General features: G+C 37.2%; 1 protein-coding gene and 1 long non-coding RNA gene across 4 annotated transcripts in view; one reads left to right on the top strand and one right to left on the bottom strand.

The window, feature by feature from the left end:
• Positions 1-24,475, bottom strand: part of LOC309856038 — a 1,055,650-nt gene that overhangs the window by 1,014,687 nt on the left and 16,488 nt on the right. The window lies entirely within an intron of this gene.
• The window catches only part of GABRA3 (gamma-aminobutyric acid type A receptor subunit alpha3), a 387,573-nt gene that overhangs the window by 244,079 nt on the left and 119,019 nt on the right, over positions 1-24,475 (top strand). For all 3 annotated transcript variants that reach the window (XM_082716626.1, XM_082716628.1, XM_082716627.1), the window contains exon 5: positions 13,994-14,214. In XM_082716626.1, coding sequence (XP_082572752.1) covers positions 13,994-14,214 — 221 coding nt within the window. The remainder of the gene's footprint in view (positions 1-13,993; positions 14,215-24,475) is intronic.

Genomic DNA, 24,475 nt, shown 5'->3' on the forward strand with positions numbered 1-24,475 from the left:
AGGTTTACACACTTCACAGCACTCACCAAAGCACATACCCTCCCCAATGTCCATAATCCCACCCTCTTCTCCCAAACCCCCTCCCCCCAGCAACCCTCAGTTTGTTTTGTGAGATTAAGAGTCACTTATGGTTTGTCTCCCTCCCAATCCCATCTTGTTTCATTGATTCTTCTCCTACCCACTTAAGCCTCCATGTTGCATCACCACTTCCTCATATCAGGGAGATCATATGATAGTTGTCTTTCTCTGCTTGACTTATTTCGCTAAGCATGATTCGCTCTAGTTCCATCCATGTTGTCGCAAATGGCAAGATTTCATTTCTTTTGATGGCTGCATAGTATTCCATTGTGTATATATACCACATCTTCTTGATCCATTCATCTGTTGATGGACATCTAGGTTCTTTCCATAGTTTGGCTATTGTGGACATTGCTGCTATAAACATTCGGGTGCATGTGCCCCTTTGGATCACTACATTTGTATCTTTAGGGTAAATGCCCAATAGTGCAATTGCTGGGTCATAGGGCAGTTCTATTTTCAACATTCTGAGGAACCTCCATGCTGTTTTCCAGAGTGGCTGCACCAGCTTGCATTCCCACCAACAATGTAGGAGGGTTCCCCTTTCTCCACATCCTCGCCAGCATCTGTCATTTCCTGACTTGTTGATTTTAGCCATTCTGACTGGTGTGAGGTGATATCTCATTGTGGTTTTGATTTGTATTTCCCTGATGCCGAGTGATATGGAGCACTTTTTCATGTGTCTGTTGGCCATCTGGATGTCTTCTTTACAGAAATGTCTGTTCATGTCCTCTGCCCATTTCTTGATTGGATTATTTGTTCTTTGGGTGTTGAGTTTGCTAAGTTCTTTATAGATTCTGGACACTAGTCCTTTATCTGATATGTCGTTTGCAAATATCTTCTCCCATTCTGTCAGTTGTCTTTTGATTTTGTTAACTGTTTCCTTTGCTGTGCAAAAGCTTTTGATCTTGATGAAATCCCAATAGTTCATTTTTTCCCTTGCTTCCCTTGCCTTTTGCGTTGTTCCTAGGAAGATGTTGCTGCGGCAGAGGTCGAAGAGGTTGCTGCCTGTGTTCTCCTCAAGGATTTCGATGGATTCCTTTCGCACATTGAGGTCCTTCATCCATTTTGAGTCTATTTTTGTGTGTGGTGTAAGGAAATGGTCCAATTTCATTTTTCTGCATGTGGCTGTCCAATTTTCCCAGCACCATTTATTGAAGAGGCTGTCTTTTTTCCATTGGACATTCTTTCCTGCTTTGTCGAAGATGAGTTGACCATAGATTTGAGGGTCTATTTCTGGGCTCTCTATTCTGTTCCATTGATCTATGTGTCTGTTTTTGTGCCAGTACCATGCTGTCTTGATGATGACAGCTTTGTAATAGAGCTTGAAGTCTGGAATTGTGATGCCACCAACGTTGGCTTTCTTTTTCAATATCCCTTTGGCTATTCGAGGTCTTTTCTGGTTCCATATAAATTTTAGCATTATTTGTTCCATTTCTTTGAAAAAGATGGATGGTACTTTGATAGGAATTGCATTAAATGTGTAGATTGCTTTAGGTAGCATAGACATTTTCACAATATTTATTCTTCCAATCCAGGAGCATGGAACATTTTTCCATTTCTTTGTGTCTTCCTCAATTTCTTTCATGAGTACTTTATAGTTTTCTGAGTATAGATTCTGTGTCTCTTTGGTTAGGTTTATTCCTAGGTATCTTATGGTTTTGGATGCAATTGTAAATGGGATTGACTCCTTAATATCTCTTTCTTCTGTCTTGCTGTTGGTGTAGAGAAATGCAACTGATTTCTGTGCATTGATTTTATATCCTGACACTTTACTGAATTTCTGTATAAGTTCTAGCAGTTTTGGAGTGGAGTCTTTTGGGTTTTCCACATATAGTATCATATCATCTGCGAAGAGTGATAATTTGACTTCTTCTTTGCCGATTTGGATGCCTTTAATTTCCTTTTGTTGTCTGATTGCTGAGGCTAGGACCTCTAGTACTATGTTGAATAGCAGTGGTGATAATGGACATCCCTGCCGTGTTCCTGACCTTAGCGGAAAAGCTTTCAGTTTTTCTCCATTGAGAATGATATTTGCGGTGGGTTTTTCATAGATGGCTTTGATGATATTGAGGTATGTGCCCTCTATCCCTACACTTTGAAGAGTTTTGATCAGGAAGGGATGCTGTACTTTGTCAAATGCTTTTTCAGCATCTATTGAGAGTATCATATGGTTCTTGTTCTTTCTTTTATTGATGTGTTGTATCACATTGACTGATTTGCGGATGTTGAACCAACCTTGCAGCCCTGGAATAAATCCCACTTGGTCGTGGTGAATAATCTTTTTAATGTACTGTTGAATCCTATTGGCTAGTATTTTGTTGAGTATTTTCGCATCTGTGTTCATCAAGGATATCGGTCTATAGCTCTCTTTTTTGGTGGGATCCTTGTCTGGTTTTGGGATCAAGGTGATGCTGGCCTCATAAAATGAGTTTGGAAGTTTTCCTTCCATTTCTATTTTTTGGAACAGTTTCAGGAGAATAGGAATTAGTTCTTCTTTAAATGTTTGGTAGAATTCCCCCGGGAAGCCGTCTGGCCCTGGGCTTTTGTTTGTTTGGAGATTTTTAATGACTGTTTCAATCTCCTTACTGGTTATGGGTCTGTTCAGGCTTTCTATTTCTTCCTGGTTCAGTTGTGGTAGTTTATATGTTTCTAGGAATGCATCCATTTCTTCCAGATTGTCAAATTTATTGGCGTAGAGTTGCTCATAGTATGTTCTTATAATAGTTTGTATTTCTTTGGTGTTAGTTGTGATCTCTCCTCTTTCATTCATGATTTTATTTATTTGGGTCCTTTCTCTTTTCTTTTTGATAAGTCGGGCCAGGGGTTTATCAATTTTATTAATTCTTTCAAAGAACCAGCTCCTAGTTTTGTTGATTTGTTCTATTGTTTTTTTGGTTTCTATTTCATTGATTTCTGCTCTGATCTTTATGATTTCTCTTCTCCTGCTGGGCTTAGGGTTTCTTTCTTGTTCTTTCTCCAGCTCCTTTAGGTGTAGGGTTAGGTTGTGTACCTGAGACCTTTCTTGTTTCTTGAGAAAGGCTTGTACCGCTATATATTTTCCTCTCAGGACTGCCTTTGTTGTGTCCCACAGATTTTGAACCGTTGTATTTTCATTATCATTTGTTTCCATGATTTTTTTCAATTCTTCTTTAATTTCCCGGTTGACCCATTCATTCTTTAGAAGGATACTATTTAGTCTCCATGTGTTTGGGTTCTTTCCAAACTTCCTTTTGTGGTTGAGTTCTAGCTTTAGGGCATTGTGGTCTGAAAATATGCAGGGAATGATCCCAATCTTTTGATACCGGTTGAGTCCTGTTTTAGGACCGAGGATGTGATCTATTCTGGAGAATGTTCCATGTGCACTAGAGAAGAATGTGTATTCTGTTGCTTTGGGATGAAATATTCTGAATATATCTGTGATGTCCATCTGGTCCAGTGTGTCGTTTAAGGCCTTTATTTCCTTGCTGATCTTTTGCTTGGATGACCTGTCCATTTCAGTGAGGGGAGTGTTAAAGTCCCCTACTATTATTGTATTATTGTTGATGTGTTTCTTTGATTTTTTTATTAATTGGTTTATATAGTTGGCTGCTCCCACGTTGGGGGCATAGATATTTAAAATTGTTAAATCTTCTTGTTGGACAGACCCTTTGAGTATGATATAGTGTCCTTCCTCATCTCTTATTATAGTCTTTGGCTTAAAATCTAATTGATCTGATATAAGGATTGCCACTCCTGCTTTCTTCTGATGTTCATTAGCATGGTAAATTCTTTTCCACCCCCTCACTTTAAATCTGGAGGTGTCTTCGGGCTTAAAATGAGTTTCTTGGAGGCAACATATAGATGGGTTTTGTTTTTTTATCCATTCTGATACCCTGTGTCTTTTGACAGGGGCATTTAGCCCATTAACATTCAGGGTAACTATTGAGAGATATGAATTTAGTGCCATTGTATTGCCTGTAAGGTGACTGTTATTGTATATGGTCTCTGTTCCTTTTTGATCTACCACTTGTAGGCTCTCTCTTTGCTTAGAGGACCCCTTTCAATATTTCCTGTAGAGCTGGTTTGGTATTTGCAAATTCTTTCAGTTGTTGTTTGTCCTGGAAGCTTTTAATCTCTCCTTCTATTTTCAATGATAGCCTAGCTGGATATAGTATTCTGGGCTGCATGTTTTTCTCGTTTAGTGCTCTAAAAATATCATGCCAGCTCTTTCTGGCCTGCCAGGTCTCTGTGGATAAGTCAGCAGCCAATCTAATATTTTTACCATTGTATGTTACAGACTTCTTTTCCCGGGCTGCTTTCAGGATTTTCTCTTTGTCACTGAGACTTGTAAATTTTACTATTAGGTGACGGGGTGTGGGCCTATTCTTATTGATTTTGAGGGGCGTTCTCTGAACCTCCTGAATTTTGATGCTCATTCCCTTTGCCATATTGGGGAAATTCTCCCCAATAATTCTCTCCAGTATACCTTCTGCTCCCCTCTCTCTTTCTTCTTCTTCTGGAATCCCAATTATTCTAATGTTGTTTCGTCTTATGGTGTCACTTATCTCTCGAATTCTGCCCTCGTGGTCCAGTAGCTGTTTGTCCCTCTTTTGCTCAGCTTCTTTATTCTCTGTCATTTGGTCTTCTATATCACTAATTCTTTCTTCTGCCTCATTTATCCTAGCAGTTAGAGCCTCCATTTTTGATTGCACCTCATTAATAGCTTTTTTGATTTAAACTTGGTTAGATTTTAGTTCTTTTATTTCTCCAGAAAGGGCTTTTATATCTCTCGAGAGGGTTTCTCTAATATCTTCCATGCCTTTTTCGAGCCCGGCTAGAACCTTGAGAATTGTCATTCTGAACTCTAGATCTGACATATTACCGATGTCTGTATTGATTAGGTCCCTAGCCTTCGGTACTGCCTCTTGTTCTTTTTTTTGTGTTGAATTTTTACGTCTTGTCATTTTGGCCAGATAAGAGTAAATGAAGGGGCAAGTAAAATACTAAAAGGGTGGCAACAACCCCAGGAAAATATGCTTTAACCAAATTAGAAGAGATCCAAAATCGTGAGTGGGGAGAAAGGGTTTAAAAAAAGGTTCAAAAAGGAAGAAAGAAAAAAAAAGAACAAAGAAAAGAAAAAAAAAAAAGAAAAAAAAATTTTAAAAAAGAAAACACCTGAGAAAAATGTAAAAAAGAAAAAATATATATATTAGATAAACTAGTAAAAAATCGTTAAAAAAGAAAAAGGTAACAGTTAAAAAAAAAAAAAATTTACCCGAAGGCGAGAAGAAAGAAAAAAAAAAAAATGAAAAAGAAAAAATTAAATTAACTGCAAGACTAAAAAAAATCACAGGAAAAAAGCCATGAGTTCCGTGCTTGGCTTTCTCCTCCTCTGGGATTCTGCTGCTCTCCTTGGTATTGAAACCGCACTCCTTGTTAGGTGACCTTGGTCTCGGCTGGATTTCTTGTTTATCTTCTGGGGGAGGGGCCTGTTGTAGTGATTCTCAAGTGTCTTTGCCCCAGGCGGAATTACACCGCCCTTACCCGGGGCTGGGGTGAGTAATCCACTCGGGTTTGCTTTCAGGAGCTTTTGTTCCCTGAGCGCTTTCCGTAGAGTTCCGGAGGGCGGGAATACAAATGGCGGCCTCCTGGTCTCCGGCCCGGAGGAGCCGAGAGCCCGGGGCCCCACTCCTCAGTGCGCCCTCAGAGAACAGCGCCCAGTCACTCCCGTCTGCCTGACCTCCGGCCGCGCTCCGAGCTCACCGAGCCTGCGACCGGTTCAAGGTCACCCCGAGCTGCGAGCTCACTGTCGGCTCTGTCTCTGCAGCCGGCTTTCCTGTTCCAATACCCGCAAGCTCTGCGACACTCAGACACCCCCGATCCTTCTGTGACCCTGTGGGACCTGAGGCCACGCTGACCCCGCATGGGCTTCGCCCCGGTTTAGCCTCTGGAGCGATGTCCCTCAGCGGAACAGACTTTTAAAAGTCCTGATTTTGTGCGCGGTTGCTCCGCTGCTTGCCGGGAGCCGGCCCCTCCCCCCGGGGTCTATCTTCCCCTCGCTTTGGATTCACTTCTCCGCCGGTCCTACCTTTCAGAAAGTGGTTGTTTTTCTGTTTCCAGAGTTGCTGTTCTTCTTCTCTTCAATCTGCCGATGGATTTTCAGGTGTTTGCAATCTTTAGATAAGCTACCTAGCTGATCTCCGGCTAGCTGAAGCAGTCTCAGCTTGCTACTTCTCCGCCATCTTGACTCCTCCCCCGAATATATTGTTTCTACTATGTCATTTGTTCTTTTCCCCATGTTTTTACATGTTTTGTTTTTACTTGTCTTCTATAGATTGAAACATTTTCTATGTTCCCAATTGTTTTTCTCTACTATTTTATAAGTTTTATATTTTATGTCTAGTACATTTTTTAGTGGTTACTTTAAACATTAGCATGCATACTCGACCTAAAGTTAAATATCTCCACTCTCTTCCCAAGTAATACAACAATGCATTAACCAACATATCTCTACTACCTCCTTCCATTAGATTTACTCTAGTTATTTTTTCCACCTAGTTTTGTTAGCCCTTATGATCATTTGTAGAGAGCCAGTATTTGTTTAGTTTAACCATATGTTGGTTAATAGTTGTGCTCCTTCTTCTATCTTCCTGTTATTTTAATTTTCAACTACATTAAGAACTTATTTTAATAGTTCTTTTCATGAGGATTTATTCAATCATTTCTTTATCAAAAATATTTATATTTCATATTTTCTGATGCTCCTTGGTGGAGAAGTGCAAGATGGTGGAATAAGATGATCCTAAGCTTGCCCCGTCCCATATTTATAACTAGATAACACATCTAAGTCAATAAATGAGAGAGTGCTCCAAAGACTGGCAGAATAAACTTCACAACCAAATGTAGAGAAGAAGTGCATCAGAGAGGTTGGGAAGGGTAGAACCAGTAGTGGAGAGCTGCCCACAGAAGGGATGGAACTGTGGTCATGGAGAGGAGAAAGCACAAGGGAGCCCACACAGGGAAAATAAATCCTTGTGACATCTGGCTTTGAAAAACAGAGGGGCTGAATTCCATTAATTTGTATAACTGGCAGGACTTGGAGCCTAGAGTTTTAAAAGTCAGCTGACTCAGCATTGGGTAAGCTGGAAGGGTAACTGATAGCCAGGTCCCTGCCCTTAAAAAGACAACAAACTGAGGAAAAGCAACATAGAAGTGACAGCTTGCACAACCGGAGGGAGATCTGTTTATATTTTTGTGGAGTGTATTGGGGAACAAAGAATCTGTGGTGCCATTTTCTTCCCCCCCCCCCCCAGATAAACTCAGAGCCACCTGTGAGAGGTGGGACTACACAGACACTTGCTACCTAAATTGTTAGCAGTGTGTCCCACCAGCAAGTTTTCCTAAGGACTGGTCTACTCCAAGCTTGCTGGCCTGTGTCCTGGACTTAATATAAATTTTTTTTTAAATTTTTAAAACTTATTTATTTTCAGAAAAACAGTATTCATTATTTTTTCACCACACCCAGTGCTCCATGCAACCCGTGCCCTCTATAATACCCACCACCTGGCTCCCCCAACCTCCCACCCCCCGCCACTTCAAACTCCTCAGATTGTTTTTCAGAGTCCATAGTCTCTCATGATTCACCTCCCCTTCCAATTTCCCCCAACTCCCTTCTCCTCTCTAACACCCCTTGTCCTCCATGCTATTTGTTATGCTCCACAAATAAGTGAAACCATATGATAATTGACTCTCCCTGCTTGACTTATTTCACTCAGCAGAATCTCTTCCAGTCTCATCCATGCTGCTACAAAAGTTGGGTATTCATCCTTTCTGATGGAGGCTTAATATAAATTTTATTTACATTGCACATGCCCCACCCTGCTTTTGCCTTGGAGTGCTGCACCCATGTGGCCACCATGCTTAGGGATCCTGCCTATTGCTAGTGGCTCAGTATAAACTTTGTTAATGCCACGTGTGCACCTTGACCAGCAACTGCATGCACAGATACTTTGTACCCCTGGCTACCTCCACTGCTGCATGCCTCACCCTTGATTACCACTGTGATTTGAGGGATCAGCCTAGGACTAGTAGCTCAGTGCAAATTTTGCTAACACCAACATCCCACCCCTGCACCCTCCTATGGTCTATGCTCTCCCTCAGAGCTAGTATGTCTGGGTCTCACACCACAGAGTGCACACACAGCCCACAACAGGCAGAAAGTCAGTGCAGAATTCTGGACTGAAAAGGAAGGCTACACAGACATAACAGCAGGATGCAAGCAACACACATAGGAGGCTTCCTTGAAGTGCCAGGTTCTGATAAACAGGGGTCACTACACTGCAGGGCACTACAGAAACTCTTCTTCATAAAGCCACTACTTTCAAGAGGAAAATGTGTAGCTGACTTTCCTAAAACAGAGAAAAAGACACAGAGAGGTATCAAAATGAAAAGACAGAGGAATTTGTTCCAAATGAAAGAATACAAAAAAATCACAATAGAATATCTAAGTGAAACTGAAATAAGTCATATGCTTGATAGAGAATTTAAGGCAATGATCATAAAGATACTCATTGGACTTGAGAAAAGAGTAGAGGACATCAGCGAGACCCTTCACAAAGAGATAAAAAATAACATATCAGAGATGAAGAACTCTATAAATGTAATTAAAAATACAATAGATGGAACACATGTAAGCTACAGGAAGCAGAGGATCATATCAGTGACATGGATGATAGAACAATTGAAAGCAATCCAGCTGAACAGATAAGAGACAGATAATGCATAATGAGAATAGACTTAGGGAACTCAGAGACCACATCAACCATCATCATATTAATATTATAGGGATCCCAGAAGAAAAAGAGAGAGAAAGGGATACAGGAAATATATTTGAAGAAATAATAACTGAAAACTTCCTGAATCTGGAGAAGGAAACAGATGTCCAGTTCAGGAGGCACAGTGATCCCCCAACACATTCAATCCAAGGAGGTCCACACAAAGACACATAGTAATAAAATGGTAAAAAAAAAAAAAGGATACAGAAAGAATTTTAAATGTTACAAAAGAAAAGAAGACAGTTACATACAAAGGAAACCCAATAAAAATCAGCTGATTTTTCAGGAGAAACTTTGCAGGCTAGAAGCGGGTATTGTGATATATTCAGATTGCAGAAAGGGAAAAATCTGCAGCCAAGAATACTCTATCCAGCAAAGCTATCATTCAGAATAGAAGGAGAGATAAAAAGTTTCTCAGACAAACAAAAAACTAAAGGAGTTCATGACAACTAAACAACACCTACAAGAAATACTAAAGGGTACTTTTTGACAGGAAAAAAAAAAGACCATAAATAGGAGTAAGAAAAGTAGGAAACACAAAAGTGTAAAAATAAGTATATCTGTAAAGTTGAGTCAAGGGACTCTTGACACACTTACATCAATAGACAGAGCATCTAAATAGAAAATCAACAAAGAAACAGTGGCTTTGAATGACACAATAGACTAGATGGGTTTAACAGTTATATTCAGAACATTCTATCCTAAAACAGCAGAATACATATTATTTTCAAGTGCATGTAGAACATCCTCCAGAATAGATCACATTTTAGGCCATAAAACAAGTGATAGCAATTTCAAAAAGATCAAAGTAATACCATGCATGCTTTCTGACAACATGCTATGAAACTGGAAATCAACCACAAAAAAAAAAAAAATCTGCAAAAAGCAAAAATACATGGAGGTTAAATAATATGCTACTAAACAATGAATAGGCCAAACAAGAAATCAATGAAAAAAATTAAAAGTACATGGAAACAAATGAAAATGAAAACACAATGGTCCAAAATGTTTGCGATACAGCAAAAAATGGTCCTAAAGGAGGAAGTTTATAGAAATACAGGCCCACATCAAGAAGCAAGAAATATCTCAAATAAGCAACCTAACATTATACTCAAAGGAGCTAGATAAAGAACAACAAACCAAACAAAACCAGCAGATGGAGTGAAATAAAAGAATATTAGAGCAGAAATAAATGATATAGAAATGAGAAAAGGAATTGAATAGATCAGTGAAACAAGGAACTTGTTCTTTGAAAAGATCAATAAAATTGATAAACCTCTAGTCAGATTCATCAAAAAGAGAGAGAAAAAAAAGTACTCAAAATTAGAAATGAAGGAGGAGAAATAGTCAACACCTTAGAAATACAATTTTAAAACAAAAGTCCACGACTAGATGGCATCACAGGGAAATTCTACTAAACATTTAAATAAGAGTTAATACCTATTCTTCTCAAACATTTCCAAAGAATAGAAGGAAAGCTTCTAAGTTCATTCTGTGAGGCCAGTATCACCCTGATACCAAAACCAGATAAAGACAAACACCACAAATAAGAAAACTACAGGTCAATAGCTCTCATGAAAATGAATGCAAAATTCCTAAATAAAATATTAGCAACCGGATTACAACATATTTTTTAAAAAAATCATTCATCACAATCAAGTGGGATTTATTCCCAGCATGCAGGGTGATTCGGTATTCACAAATCAATTAAAATACATCATGTCAATAAAAGAAAAGATTAAAATCCTCATGATGATTTCAACAGATACAGAAAAAGCATTTCACAAAATACAACATTCATTCAAGATAAAAAAAAAATCCCTCAACAAAGTAGAATTGGAGGGAACCTACCTCAACATAATAAAAGCCACATATGAAAATCCCACAACCAACGTCATCCTCCATGGGAAAATACTGAGAGCATTTCCCCTAAGGTCAGGAATAAGATAAGGATGTCCACTCTCACCACTTTTTTTCAACATAGTACTGGGAGCTTTAGTCATAGCAGTTAGACAACAAAAAGAAATAAAAGGCATCCAAATCAGTAAGAAAGAAGTAAAACTTTCATTATTTGCAGATTATATGATACTATATGTAGAAAACCCCAAAGATTCCACGAAAAACCAACTAGAACTGATTAATGATTTCAGTAAATCCACAGGATACAAAATCAATATGCAGAAATCTGTTCCATTTCTATACATTAACAATGAAACAGCAGAAAGCAACATTAAGAAAACAATCCCATTTACAACTGGACCAAAAATAATAAGACTCCTAGGAATAAAATTGAGCAAAGGGAGAAAGGCATATACACTAAAAACAATAAAACATTGATGCAAAAAATTGAAGACAACACAAATAAATGGAAAGAGATTCCATGCTCATAGATTGGAAGAACAAATATTGTTAAAATATGTATATAACCTAAAGCAAACTAAACATTTAATGCAATCCCTATCAAACTACCAACAGCATTTTTCACAGAACTAGAACAAAAAATCCAAACATTTATATGGAAACCGCAAAGACACCCATTTCCAAAGCAATTTTGAAGAAGAGAAGCAAAATAGAAGGAACCACAATTACAGATTTCAAGTTACATTCAGAAGCTATAGTAATCACATTCAAGTATTATTATAATTGTGCTTCAACCAGTCTAAATTGGATTCTTTAGTGTTGTCTCACCGTAACACAAAAAGCATGAACTTGTATTAATCCTCTATAATAGATTGATCGTGCACTGTGTCCACAGGAGGTTGGACGGCCAGGCCCACATTCAAGGATTATTATACTTGTGCTTCAACCAGTTAGGATTCTTTAGTGTTGTCTCACCATAACAGAAGCTATAGTAATCAAAACAGCTTGGAAATAACACACAAATAGACACATACATCAATAGAATAGAGTAGAAAACCTATAAATAAACTCACAATTATATGGTCAAGTAAACAACGTAGGGGGCAAGAATATCCAATGGGAAAAGATGGTCTCTTCAACAAATGGTGTTGAGAAAACTCGACAGCAACATGTAAGAGAATGAAACTAGAACATATTCTTATACCACACACAAAAACAAATTCAAAACAGATTAAAGATCTGAATCTGAGACTTGAAACCATAAAAGTCCTAGAAGAGAATTCAGGCAGTAGAGGTATCCCCACATTGAAGCAAATTCCTATGTTAATTTCTCAGCTTGTAAACTCAAAATCAGGACGATACTGTGTATTTAGGCATCAATCCCATGTAAAATTAGATTTGAGGTTGCTAAATCTCAGTAGAAATGCTTCCCTTAAACCCCTCTCCATCCAGTATCCATGCTTGGTTAGACACATTTCCTTTTAGAATTTTCATGTTGTAGAATGGTTTTATCTAGTACATTTTCCGTAGTTCTCCTTTTTGTTGTAGTTGGAACCATTCAGGGTCTTGGCTTTATGTGGGAGTCTAGTTCTACCTTTTTACCCAGAACAGTCTTGATTTATACCAATTGTCCTATCGTAGTTTTTGATAAAAACTCTTCTGACTCTCAAATATGTCCCAATTTAGATATTTATATAATATTCTAATCCTTAGTCAGAACTATGCTTGGTATGCTAGAAAAAGAGAAAAGCCAGGCTGGCTGATTTGTAGAGGGAAGAGTAGTTGAAGAAGAGCTCAGAGAAGAAGATAAGGATCAATTTATGAAGTGCTTTCTAGGTAAGAGAAGGATATTGAAACTTACATATGACTAAAAGTCATTAAGGTATTTTAAGCCACAGAGTTTTAGGCAGCTTCTTTATTATATCTGGATATCTAAAAGTGTCCCCCATGCCTCAGGCAGTTTAGTGATCAGAGATCTGGGTAAGGTTTGCACTGAGATTTGGGGACTCAACCTCTCAGTTGTTTTCTTGCTTCCAGGACTTTATCCTGAATTTTCAGCTCTCTGACTAGCCTTGGGGCCTATCCTCTGAGCTATTAAGCCAGTGCATTTTTCTGATTTCTGCCAAGCTTACAAACATCACTCAGCATAGTTTTGTCATCTGTCATTTAGTGGAAGACTACCCTCTGGTTTTTGCCTGCATTTTTTTTTTAACAGAGTCCCAAAGTCTTGTTCATATGTGTAGTGTAATGGTCAGCCAAAATTTGGGGCAGAGTATATATGCAGATTTGGGGTCTCATCCCTTCTGTGACTGTCTTGCTTCCAGGAGTACCACCCCTAAATTTCCAGATTATTTCCCACCTTGAGCAGTAAAGCTGTAGTATCTGCCACAGGAATTCTAAGTTTGGGGGGGCACACATTGCTACTGCCATCTTTTAAGGGTAAATTTTCTTCAAGTTTTTGTCTGCTTACATTTGTACCCCATTGCTTTCAAATAGGTTATTTTCCCTTCTTCTTCTCTTCTCTCTTTATGTTTTAATTTTATAATTAATAGCTACAGGAAGGTATAGCCAAACAGTTTAGTCAGCTATTACGAAAACCTGAAACATTTGTTATTTTAATTTATAGTTAGATTAACAGCAATTTTGAAAAAAATTGCATGTTTATTAGCATTTTTATCTATTTTATGAATTTTCTGGTATGCTATTTACCCATTTTTCTGTTTGTCTATTTTTATTTATAGGAAAGAGTTCCTTATTTATCAAAGCTAATAAAAATATAAACTCATCAGTTGTATTTTGTGAGACTCAACTGAAATGTGTTTTGAAACTTAAGGTTTTCATTTTCTGGTGATTGTAATATTGGCCTTTAATGTTCATATTGGATCATTTAGTAGAGGAGACAAGGTAAGGAGTTTGTTCTTATTAGAGATGCTACTGCATAGAGAACAGAGCTCTTGCCTTTTCATAAAGCACTCTTGTGTCAGCTTGTATGACATGTGAGGAATTGTTGGCAGTGAACTTCCTCAACAAAATCTTGTCAGATATGTTATTTTCATAATTATTGATCACCATGGCTTCATTTTTCAATCATAATCATTTGCCATACTTCCAGTAAGTACTATTAATATACTGCTGCTTCTGTGCATTGGAGGAAATATTGCAAATTGATTAATATTTGTTAAGGGCACTATAGGTCCTCATCAGAACTATGTTCATTATTCTCTGTTTTTTGTCCCTAGGAGTACACCATTGATGTATTTTTTCGACAGACATGGCATGATGAAAGATTGAAATTTGATGGACCCATGAAGATCCTTCCACTGAACAATCTCCTGGCTAGTAAGATCTGGACCCCTGACACCTTCTTTCACAATGGCAAGAAATCAGTAGCCCATAACATGACCACACCTAACAAGCTGCTCAGACTGGTGGACAATGGAACCCTCCTCTACACAATGAGGTCAGTGAGTGATACCTCCCATCTAAAGCATATTCAGGGTAGGACTTGAAAACAGCATATTTTAGGCTATCTATTGAAAGTTCTGTTAAGTTTACAGATTAGAAATGGACATTTAGTATATACTGCTTTATATATTTGCAGGTACACACATTCATAGAGACATATATTATAGATATACAAATAAATAAGAGAGTTGAACATATGAACATTCTCAGACACACAGAGATATATGTTCAAGATGTATAAATGTATCCATACTCAGAGACACATATAGCCTAACATGTAATCATATACATATTCAAAGGTCTTAAATTCAAAGACTCACAGCTATATACACAGGAAGAGCACTGTGATAGTCAAAATAAGCTGTTTAACTGCAGTAAAAAACTTTCCCTATAATGCAGAATTGTGAGAATCAAATGAGATAATGATGGATATTTTCAGAAGCACACAATGTTATATATAATATATAAAAAATTACAACATATCTTTTATGCCACATTGCCTGGGAATCCTGAGGAGTTTGATGTAAGTGAGGTATCTAATTAACCTAAGAATGTTTCCTTTTTTTTTTTAATTTTTAAAAGACTTTATTTATTTGAGAGAGAGAATGCACAAGCAGGGCCAGGGGCAGAGGAAGAGGAAAAGAGAGAAGCAGACTCCCCACTGAGCAGGGAGCCCAATGCAGGTGTCAATCCCAGGACCCTGAGATTATTACCTGAGCTAAAGGTAGCTGCTTAAACAACTGAGCCAGTGAAGTGCCCCTAGAATGTTTCTTTAAATATCATTTATATACAGAGGCACCTGGATGGCTCAGTTGGTTAAGCATCCAGCTCTTGGTTTTGGTTCAAGTCAGGCTTTCAATGCTGTGAGATCAAACCCTGCATCAGGCTCCACACTCAGGGCAGAGTCTGCTTGAGATTTTGTCTCTTCCTCTCCCTCTGCCTCTCCCCCTCTCATGTTCTCACTCTAAAATAAATAAATCTTTAAAATAAATAAATATAATTCTTACACACACACACACACACACACACACATATGTATGTATATATATATATATATATATATATATATATATATCGTAATTTTGCCTTCAAAAAGAATGACTTTAAAAACATTTCCAGTTCCATAATATTCTTTGTCCCTAAACACTAAAAAACTTTCATGGTTCTTGTTTTGTGTTTTTGTTAATTCCTATTCTGCCAGTTGTCCTAAAGCTCCCTCACACATTAATGAATATCAGTTTTAAGTAACTGAATTAACATTATTGAATGGAAAAAATTTGATCTTTCAATGCAGATTCTGTGGCTGTTTTTTTTTGTTATTGTTGTTTTGTACAATGAAACTGAAATATGTGGTGAATACATGAAGTGTCCTTTCCCATATCCTAGTCTTCCATTACCTTAAACTTGCTCTTTATTGATGTTTTTCCTGAAAGAATTTGGTAGAGGAGAAGATAGGCAAGGAAGAATGGATACCAAAGGATACTTGAGAGAAAAGTTGAATTATAGAGGAGGAGCTGAGAAACTAGAGAAGAAATGAGAATAGAATAAAGAGTGATAAAGAAAAGAGGGAAAGTGGATAGAAGTGGGAAAAACGTCTGTTCATGTCCTCTGCCCATTTCTTGATTGGATTATTTGTTCTTTGGGTGTTGAGTTTGCTAAGTTCTTTATAGATTCTGGACACTAGTCCTTTATCTGATATGTCGTTTGCAAATATCTTCTCCCATTCTGTCAGTTGTCTTTTGATTTTGTTAACTGTTTCCTTTGCTGTGCAAAAGCTTTTGATCTTGATGAAATCCCAATAGTTGATTTTTTCCCTTGCTTCCCTTGCCTTTTGCGTTGTTCCTAGGAAGATGTTGCTGTACCCCTGGGGATAAAAATATATGTTTATAAAAAATAAAAAATTAAAAAAAAAGAAGTGGGAAAAACAAGGTGGAGAGAAGGGAAGAATAATCTGGAGAAAAGATGAATAAAATTAACATATATATTTCATTGATCTTTTCTCAGATCTTATATATTTACATATGTATGTATGTATGTGTCTGTATACACACACACATATGTAAATGTATATATGTATATGTGTGTATATATATGTGTGTGTGATCTGCATGTGTGTTTTAGAGCACCTGATTATTAGTATTAGCATTCATTTTTGTACTATTCAGTAAGTAGAATGTAGCCAAGATAATTGTAGGTGTTAAGGGGAGGAAAGAGGAAGTATATTTTAGGCAGAGAAAACCAAGTTAGCCGTTACAAGCAATGGAATGGTTTCCTTCAACAGAAGCAAGAGCATGAGGTGGTCAGTTTTTAATTTACATATGCCACTCCAGTTACAGTGTAAAGAATGTATTTGAAAGGAACAAAACTGGAGTTATAGAAATGGGTTTGTAGACAGCTTAAATAATCTGGGCAAGGAGTGGTAAAGTTCTCATTCAGAGCAGCAGATTAAGATGGAGAAGGGGAGAGACATTGAGGAAATAGTAAAAACAGCCAATGTTAGAATGACAGGAAGGACGGGATTAAGGTTATAAGTACCCAAATAACATGGGCGAATGATGGTGCTGCAAACTGGGGCAGATCATATAAAAGTTGGAAGAAAGTTAGGATAAATCTGCAAGGTTAATTTTTGGGTAAGATGAGCTTTAAAAGATTATAGATTATCTAGGGATAGGTGTGTAATAGCAGTTGGATATACAAATCTTAAGATCAGAAGACAGATATAAGCTAAAGATATAAAGTTTGGTATTGTTAGTATATTGGGACAACCATATGAATGTATGTGATCACTTCAGGAAAGTATGCAGAGTGAGAAGAAAATTATGCCAAGGATCCAGTCCTGTAGCATCATTATCATTAAGGTAGAAGGGGAAAAAGAGGAACCTATGAAGGAGACCAAGAAGAAAAAGAAACGTCTTGGTAGAACCCCTAGTGTGCAGTATCTTGAAAACTGAGTGTGATAGTCAATACTTTTACTTTCCATATTTTTAACCCATGTTCTTCTGGCTTTGTGGTTGTATTGTACTTCCATAGAACCTTGAAGTTAGGCATAGATAGATGACTTTGGCTAACCAAATGTGACTGGAAATAACATGAATCATTTCTGAGGAAGGATAATACATAATTTTCCATGTTCCTCTCCATGGCCACAGTAAGTAACATTATGCCAGGTGTCCTTGGCTCTATCATTCTGTATCCTTTATTGAAGATGACATAGAAGACAGTCTCCCCTTCACTAAAATCTGAGATAGACAAGTAGTGTGAGAAGTACATCTTTTTTGTTTGAGGACATTGAGATTTTTTGTTACTACATGCTAACCTGACCCATTTTGACTGATATATCAAAGGAGTAAAGGGTTTCAAAAAAGCTCACAGTGATCAATAATAATAATAATGATAATTTTTCAGTAATAGCATAAATATTATCATTAACATCAATACAGTATTTACAGTGTGCCATGCGCTGTTCTTATCACTTAACTTTTATAAAACAATAACCCTGTGAGATAGGTACTATTATTTCCACTTTTCAGATGAGGAGACTGAGACAAGAGTGGGTAAGAAAAAATTTAAAAATCACCTAGGTAGTAAATGGTTGAGTCAGCATTCATACTCTGGCAGTTTGGCTGCAAGTTCAGCTATTTATCATTATTAATCATTATTTATATATAAATATCTTTATTTATCATTAAATAGTGACCTTTATCATTATTATATATAATGATATCATTATTAATCATTATCTTTATAATTATTTATATATCTTTATCATTATTAATATATTTTTATAACATTATTGGTTATTACAAAGAGAACAAATAATATAGGGAATTAAATGTATTAGGTTTTACAACATGGAAGGCATTGCTCTTCTTCACATACATTGTTTCAGTGTAGTGTTTAGTGCAGCAGTGAGTTTTTAGGAATTGACATAGAAGTAGTGAAAATAGTAAACACAGAAAATACTTCCTAGGAGCTTGTTTGAAAATGAAAGCAATGAGTATATTATAGATACATTCAGGGATAGAAGAAAATAATTGCTTTTTTTTAATGTAAATACTGATACTTATTTGTGCAATAGCAGAGAGACACAGATTGAAAGTATAGTAGAAATGAGGTTTTGCTGACACCAAGTTGCCAGAGAAAACTGTAAGCAGAATGTCATCAAAACTACATTGAAAGTTTTACTTATAAAGGAAGAGGGACAAGTCTTCTTGTCCTGAATGGAAGGATATGAGGCTAGATAAAAATAGGAAAGGAGATGGGAAGGATAGGACAGAGTAGAGGTATTATTTGAAGAGAATTTGAAGACAATAGAACATAAGTGGGAAAATGTGAAGGAGGCATACTTGTTTGAAGAGGAGATGGGAGTGTAAACAATTGTTGAAAGAATGAAGCAGAGGAGGGGCTGTGGAATGTGGTAGTTGGAAGGATGGATGAGGATGATGAGATGTGGATGGGTAAAAAGCTGTAAGAAAATGAAAAGAAAGTGATGGACAGGCAAGGAAATCAACACATAGAGACTGAGGAGAAAGAATAGAGAATGAATGAGAACAAGATAGTTAAGAGAATGAATAATAAAATAAAAAAGATCAATGTTAGTTTTGTTTTAGAGGAGGAGTGAAAAAGAGAGAAGAAAGGAGAGAGGAGGATGGGAATGTTAAAATATGAAAAAGATGGAAAAATGATGAAATATGAAGATTGAGGAGTATAAAAGATGAAGCAGATCAAAGGATTAGTCACCTGAAAATAAGGTAGATAAATGGGAAGAAGATGTCTATTGAGTCCTTCATTCTAATATGAATTGGACAAGAAAGTGGAGTTTGATAAAACAGGAAACTATGTGGAATTCCCTTGTGTTAAAGGAGGTACAGAAGTTCAGAAGCATGATGAAGCCTTTGGTTCTCTTACATGGTAGATGATTCACTTCAGACCCAGGAGGGTGTGTCTGGAGGGAGACCTAGGTTCCAAACTGAAAATATTAGAGCTTGGCTCTATTTTTGACCCCATAATTTATTCATCGAGTGACCTTTTGTAAGACAAAAATTATCTACTTTCTCATTCTGATAATAATGTAAGTGCTGCCTGTCTTACAGACACATGAAAAATGTGAATTAGATAAGGTCCAAAAGAACACTTAGAATTTTTCAGGAAGTGTTATTCTACGACATTATTATTTTGACCCTTGGAAATCTTATCTGGATTCCATGGAAAACTACAGAAATTCAGCTTCTTAGAAAAATTTGACAAAGGACTGCATAGCTATGTAACTAGGGCAGTTTAGAGTGAAACCTCATCTTGGGACTTCAGGATAACCATAAAAATGCAGGCCAAAGCTCATTACCTGCTGCTTGCTTCAGCACCACATATACTAAAATTAAAACAGTACAGAAAAGATGAAGCCCAGATCAGGATGATATATATGTTTAGAAAATATTTTCCTTTTTTTACAGACATGGATATATAGAAAACTTCATTTCTATTAATGACATTTATTGATGAAAATCTTGATAAATATATTCATTGTATTGTTCTTTATACCTATTGGATATAAATGTGCATAATACAGAAAGCAGTAAAATCCAAGTTCCACTGATTATTATTTGGAATGTGTGCTGAACTACAGAGATAAACAAGACACAGCTCATGCTTTTTGTGACATTACAGTCTAAAAGTTAAAGCAGACATTGTGCACAGATAGATACACAATATATATATTTTATACAATAGTATAAAAGCCTTAAACTGAGGGGGATAGAAATGTTATGGAATCACAGGGTAAGGAACAACAAAATTTATGCAGAGGCATCAAATAAAGTTGTAAAAAGAGCCAATTAATCCTATATCTTGAATCTTGAAGGAGGTATAGGTAACTCTTAAACAGATGAGGGATGAAGTGAGGCATAGGAGGGTATTCCAGGTAGAGGAGATAGCATGTGCAAAGCTAGGTATGCATGAACTGTCATCATGAATCAGAAAATTCATGCCTCTTGTTAGAGCTTTCATTAATCTATTCTTCCAAAAATATTTCTAGAGAGCTTAATGAGATCCAAACAGTATTCTGGACACTAGGAATAAAATAGTGAGTAAAAAGGAATGTGGCCTCTGACCTCATATAACTTACATTCTAGTGGGGAAAACAAACAATAATGATAACAGAATAAGTGTTAAGGTCAGAGAAGTACAGAGGGCTGTGGAATCATATAGCAGGGATAAGGAAGTGAATCTGTGGGAGAATACCCACAATTGATTTCAGAGGAAATTACATTTTTTAGAGAGAGTGTGTGATTTAGGAGGTACTGCAGGGAGAGAGGGAGAAAGAAAATCTTCTCCACACTCAGCATGGAGCTGGATTTGGGGCTCAATTTCCTGACCCTAAGATCATGACCTGAACCAAAATCAAGAGTTGGACGCTTAACTGATTGAACCACCCATATGCTCCAGAGGAAATCAGTTTTAAACTGAGATCTAAAAGATGGTAGAAATAAATTAGACTAAAAGATAGGTAGGAAATGTTCCACAAAGAGAGTACAGCAGGTATAAAGTCCAGGAGAATGAAGTGAGAGAGGTAGTAATGATAAACTAAAGAAACAAAAGGAAATTCAGTATGACTGAACCATAGAGTAAAGTGCAGAGAAGTGACCTAGGGTGGAGAGGGATTCTTATGAGCTACATTAGCATAAAAATGAGGGGGATCCATTAAAGAGTTTATTGCAGGGGGATGGCACAGATTTTCATTTTAGAAAGATTGCTCTGGTAACAATGTGTAAGGTAGATTAGAAGAATACAAAGAAGAAGATGAGCTATATGTATGAATGATAATACTCTAACAATAATAATAATTACTTTGTGTTAGATACCTACTATGTGCTAGACACTTAATGTAAATATCTCCAATCTTCACAAAAATTATTCAATATAAACATTATTATCCCTATTGAACTGATCCAGAAAGTGAAGCTTAAAAATTTAAAATGGGATCAACAACAATACAATAATAGTAGGGGACTTTAACACTCCCCTCACTGAAATGGACAGGTCATCCAAGCAAAAGATAAACAAGGAAATAAAGGCCTTAAACGACACACTGGACCAGATGGACATCACAGATATATTCAGAATATTTCATCCCAAAGCAACAGAATACACATTCTTCTCTAGTGCACATGGAACATTCTCCAGAATAGATCACATCCTCGGTCCTAAATCAGGACTCAACCGGTATCAAAAGATTGGGATCATTCCCTGCATATTTTCAGACCACAATGCTCTAAAGCTAGAACTCAACCACAAAAGGAAGTTTGGAAAGAACCCAAATACATGGAGACTAAACAGTATCCTTCTAAAGAATGAATGGGTCAACCGGGAAATTAAAGAAGAATTGAAAAAAATCATGGAAACAAATGATAATGAAAATACAACGGTTCAAAATCTGTGGGACACAATAAAGGCAGTCCTGAGAGGAAAATATATAGCGGTACAAGCCTTTCTCAAGAAACAAGAAAGGTCTCAGGTACACAACCTAACCCTACACCTAAAGGAGCTGGAGAAAGAACAAGAAAGAAACCCTAAGCCCAGCAGGAGAAGAGAAATCATAAAGATCAGAGCAGAAATCAATGAAATAGAAACCAAAAAAACAATAGAAAAAATCAACGAAAGTAGGAGCTGGTTCTTTGAAAGAATTAATAAAATTGATAAACCCCTGGCCCGACTTATCAAAAAGAAAAGAGAAAGGACCCAAATAAATAAAATCATGAATGAAAGAGGAGAGATCACAACTAACACCAAAGAAATACAAACTATTATAAGAACATACTATGAGCAACTCTACGGCAATAAATTTGACAATCTGGAAGAAATGGATGCATTCCTAGAAACATATAAACTACCACAACTGAACCAGGAAGAAATAGAAAGCCTGAACAGACCCATAACCAGTAAGGAGATTGAAACAGTCATTAAAAATCTCCAAACAAACAAAAGCCCAGGGCCAGATGGCTTCCCGGGGGAATTCTACCAAACATTTAAAGAAGAACTAATTCCTATTCTCCTGAAACTGTTCCAAAAAATAGAAATGGAAGGAAAACTTCCAAACTCATTTTATGAGGCCAGCATCACCTTGATCCCAAAACCAGACAAGGATCACACCAAAAAAGAGAGCTATAGACCGATATCCTTGATGAACACAGATGCGAAAATACTCAACAAAATACTAGCCAATAGGATTCAACAGTACATTAAAAAGATTATTCACCACGACCAAGTGGGATTTATTCCAGGGCTGCAAGGTTGGTTCAACATCCGCAAATCAGTCAATGTGATACAACACATCAATAAAAGAAAAAACAAGAACCATATGATACTTTCAATAGATGCTGAAAAAGCATTTGACAAAGTACAGCATCCCTTCCTGATCAAAACTCTTCAAAGTGTAGGGATAAAGGGCACATATCTCAACATCATCAAAGCCATCTATGAAAAACCCACCGCAAATATCATTCTCAATGGAGAAAAACTGAAAGCTTTTCCACTAAGGTCAGGAACACGGCAGGGATGTCCATTATCACCACTGCTATTCAACATAGTACTAGAGGGCCTAGCCTCAGCAATCAGACAACAAAAGGAAATTAAAGGCATCCAAATCGGCAAAGAAGAAGTCAAATTATCACTCTTCGCAGATGATATGATACTATATGTGGAAAACCCAAAAGACTCCACTCCAAAACTGCTAGAACTTATACAGGAATTCAGTAAAGTGTCAGGATATAAAATCAATGCACAGAAATCAGTTGCATTTCTCTACACCAACAGCAAGACAGAAGAAAGAGATATTAAGGAGTCAATCCCATTTACAATTGCATCCAAAACCATAAGATACCTAGGAATAAACCTAACCAAAGAGACACAGAATCTATACTCAGAAAACTATAAAGTACTTATGAAAGAAATTGAGGAAGACACAAAGAAATGGAAAAATGTTCCATGCTCCTGGATTGGAAGAATAAATATTGTGAAAATGTCTATGCTACCTAAAGCAATCTACACATTTAATGCAATTCCTATCAAAGTACCATCCATCTTTTTCAAAGAAATGGACCAAAAATGCTAAAATTTATATGGAACCAGAAAAGACCTCGAATAGCCAAAGGGATATTGAAAAAGAAAGCCAACGTTGGTGGCATCACAATTCCGGACTTCAAGCTCTATTACAAAGCTGTCATCATCAAAACAGCATGGTACTGGCACAAAAACAGACACATAGATCAATGGAACAGAATAGAGAGCCCAGAAATAGACCCTCAAATCTATGGTCAACTCATCTTCGACAAAGCAGGAAAGAATGTCCAATGGAAAAAAGACAGCCTCTTCAATAAATGGTGCTGGGAAAATTGGACAGCCACATGCAGAAAAATGAAATTGGACCATTTCCTTACACCACACACAAAAATAGACTCAAAATGGATGAAGGACCTCAATGTGCGAAAGGAATCCATCAAAATCCTTGAGGAGAACACAGGCAGCAACCTCTTCGACCTCTGCCGCAGCAACATCTTCCTAGGAACAACGCAAAAGGCAAGGGAAGCAAGGGCAAAAATGAACTATTGGGATTTCATCAAGATCAAAAGCTTTTGCACAGCAAAGGAAACAGTTAACAAAATCAAAAGACAACTGACAGAATGGGAGAAGATATTTGCAAACGACATATCAGATAAAGGACTAGTGTCCAGAATCTATAAAGAACTTAGCAAACTCAACACCCAAAGAACAAATAATCCAATCAAGAAATGGGCAGAGGACATGAACAGACATTTCTGCAAAGAAGACATCCAGATGGCCAACAGACACATGAAAAAGTGCTCCATATCACTCGGCATCAGGGAAATACAAATCAAAACCACAATGAGATATCACCTCACACCAGTCAGAATGGCTAAAATCAACAAGTCAGGAAATGACAGATGCTGGCGAGGATGTGGAGAAAGGGGAACCCTCCTACACTGTTGGTGGGAATGCAAGCTGGTGCAGCCACTCTGGAAAACAGCATGGAGGGTCCTCAGAATGTTGAAAATAGAACTGCCCTATGACCCAGCAATTGCACTATTGGGTATTTACCCTAAAGATACAAATGTAGTGATCCAAAGGGGCACATGCACCCGAATGTTTATAGCAGCAATGTCCACAATAGCCAAACTATGGAAAGAACCTAGATGTCCATCCACAGATGAATGGATCAAGAAGATGTGGTATATATACACAAT

This window comes from Mustela nivalis, assembly GCF_964662115.1.
Source record: "Mustela nivalis genome assembly, chromosome: X".
NCBI classification, from domain to species: domain Eukaryota; kingdom Metazoa; phylum Chordata; class Mammalia; order Carnivora; family Mustelidae; genus Mustela; species Mustela nivalis.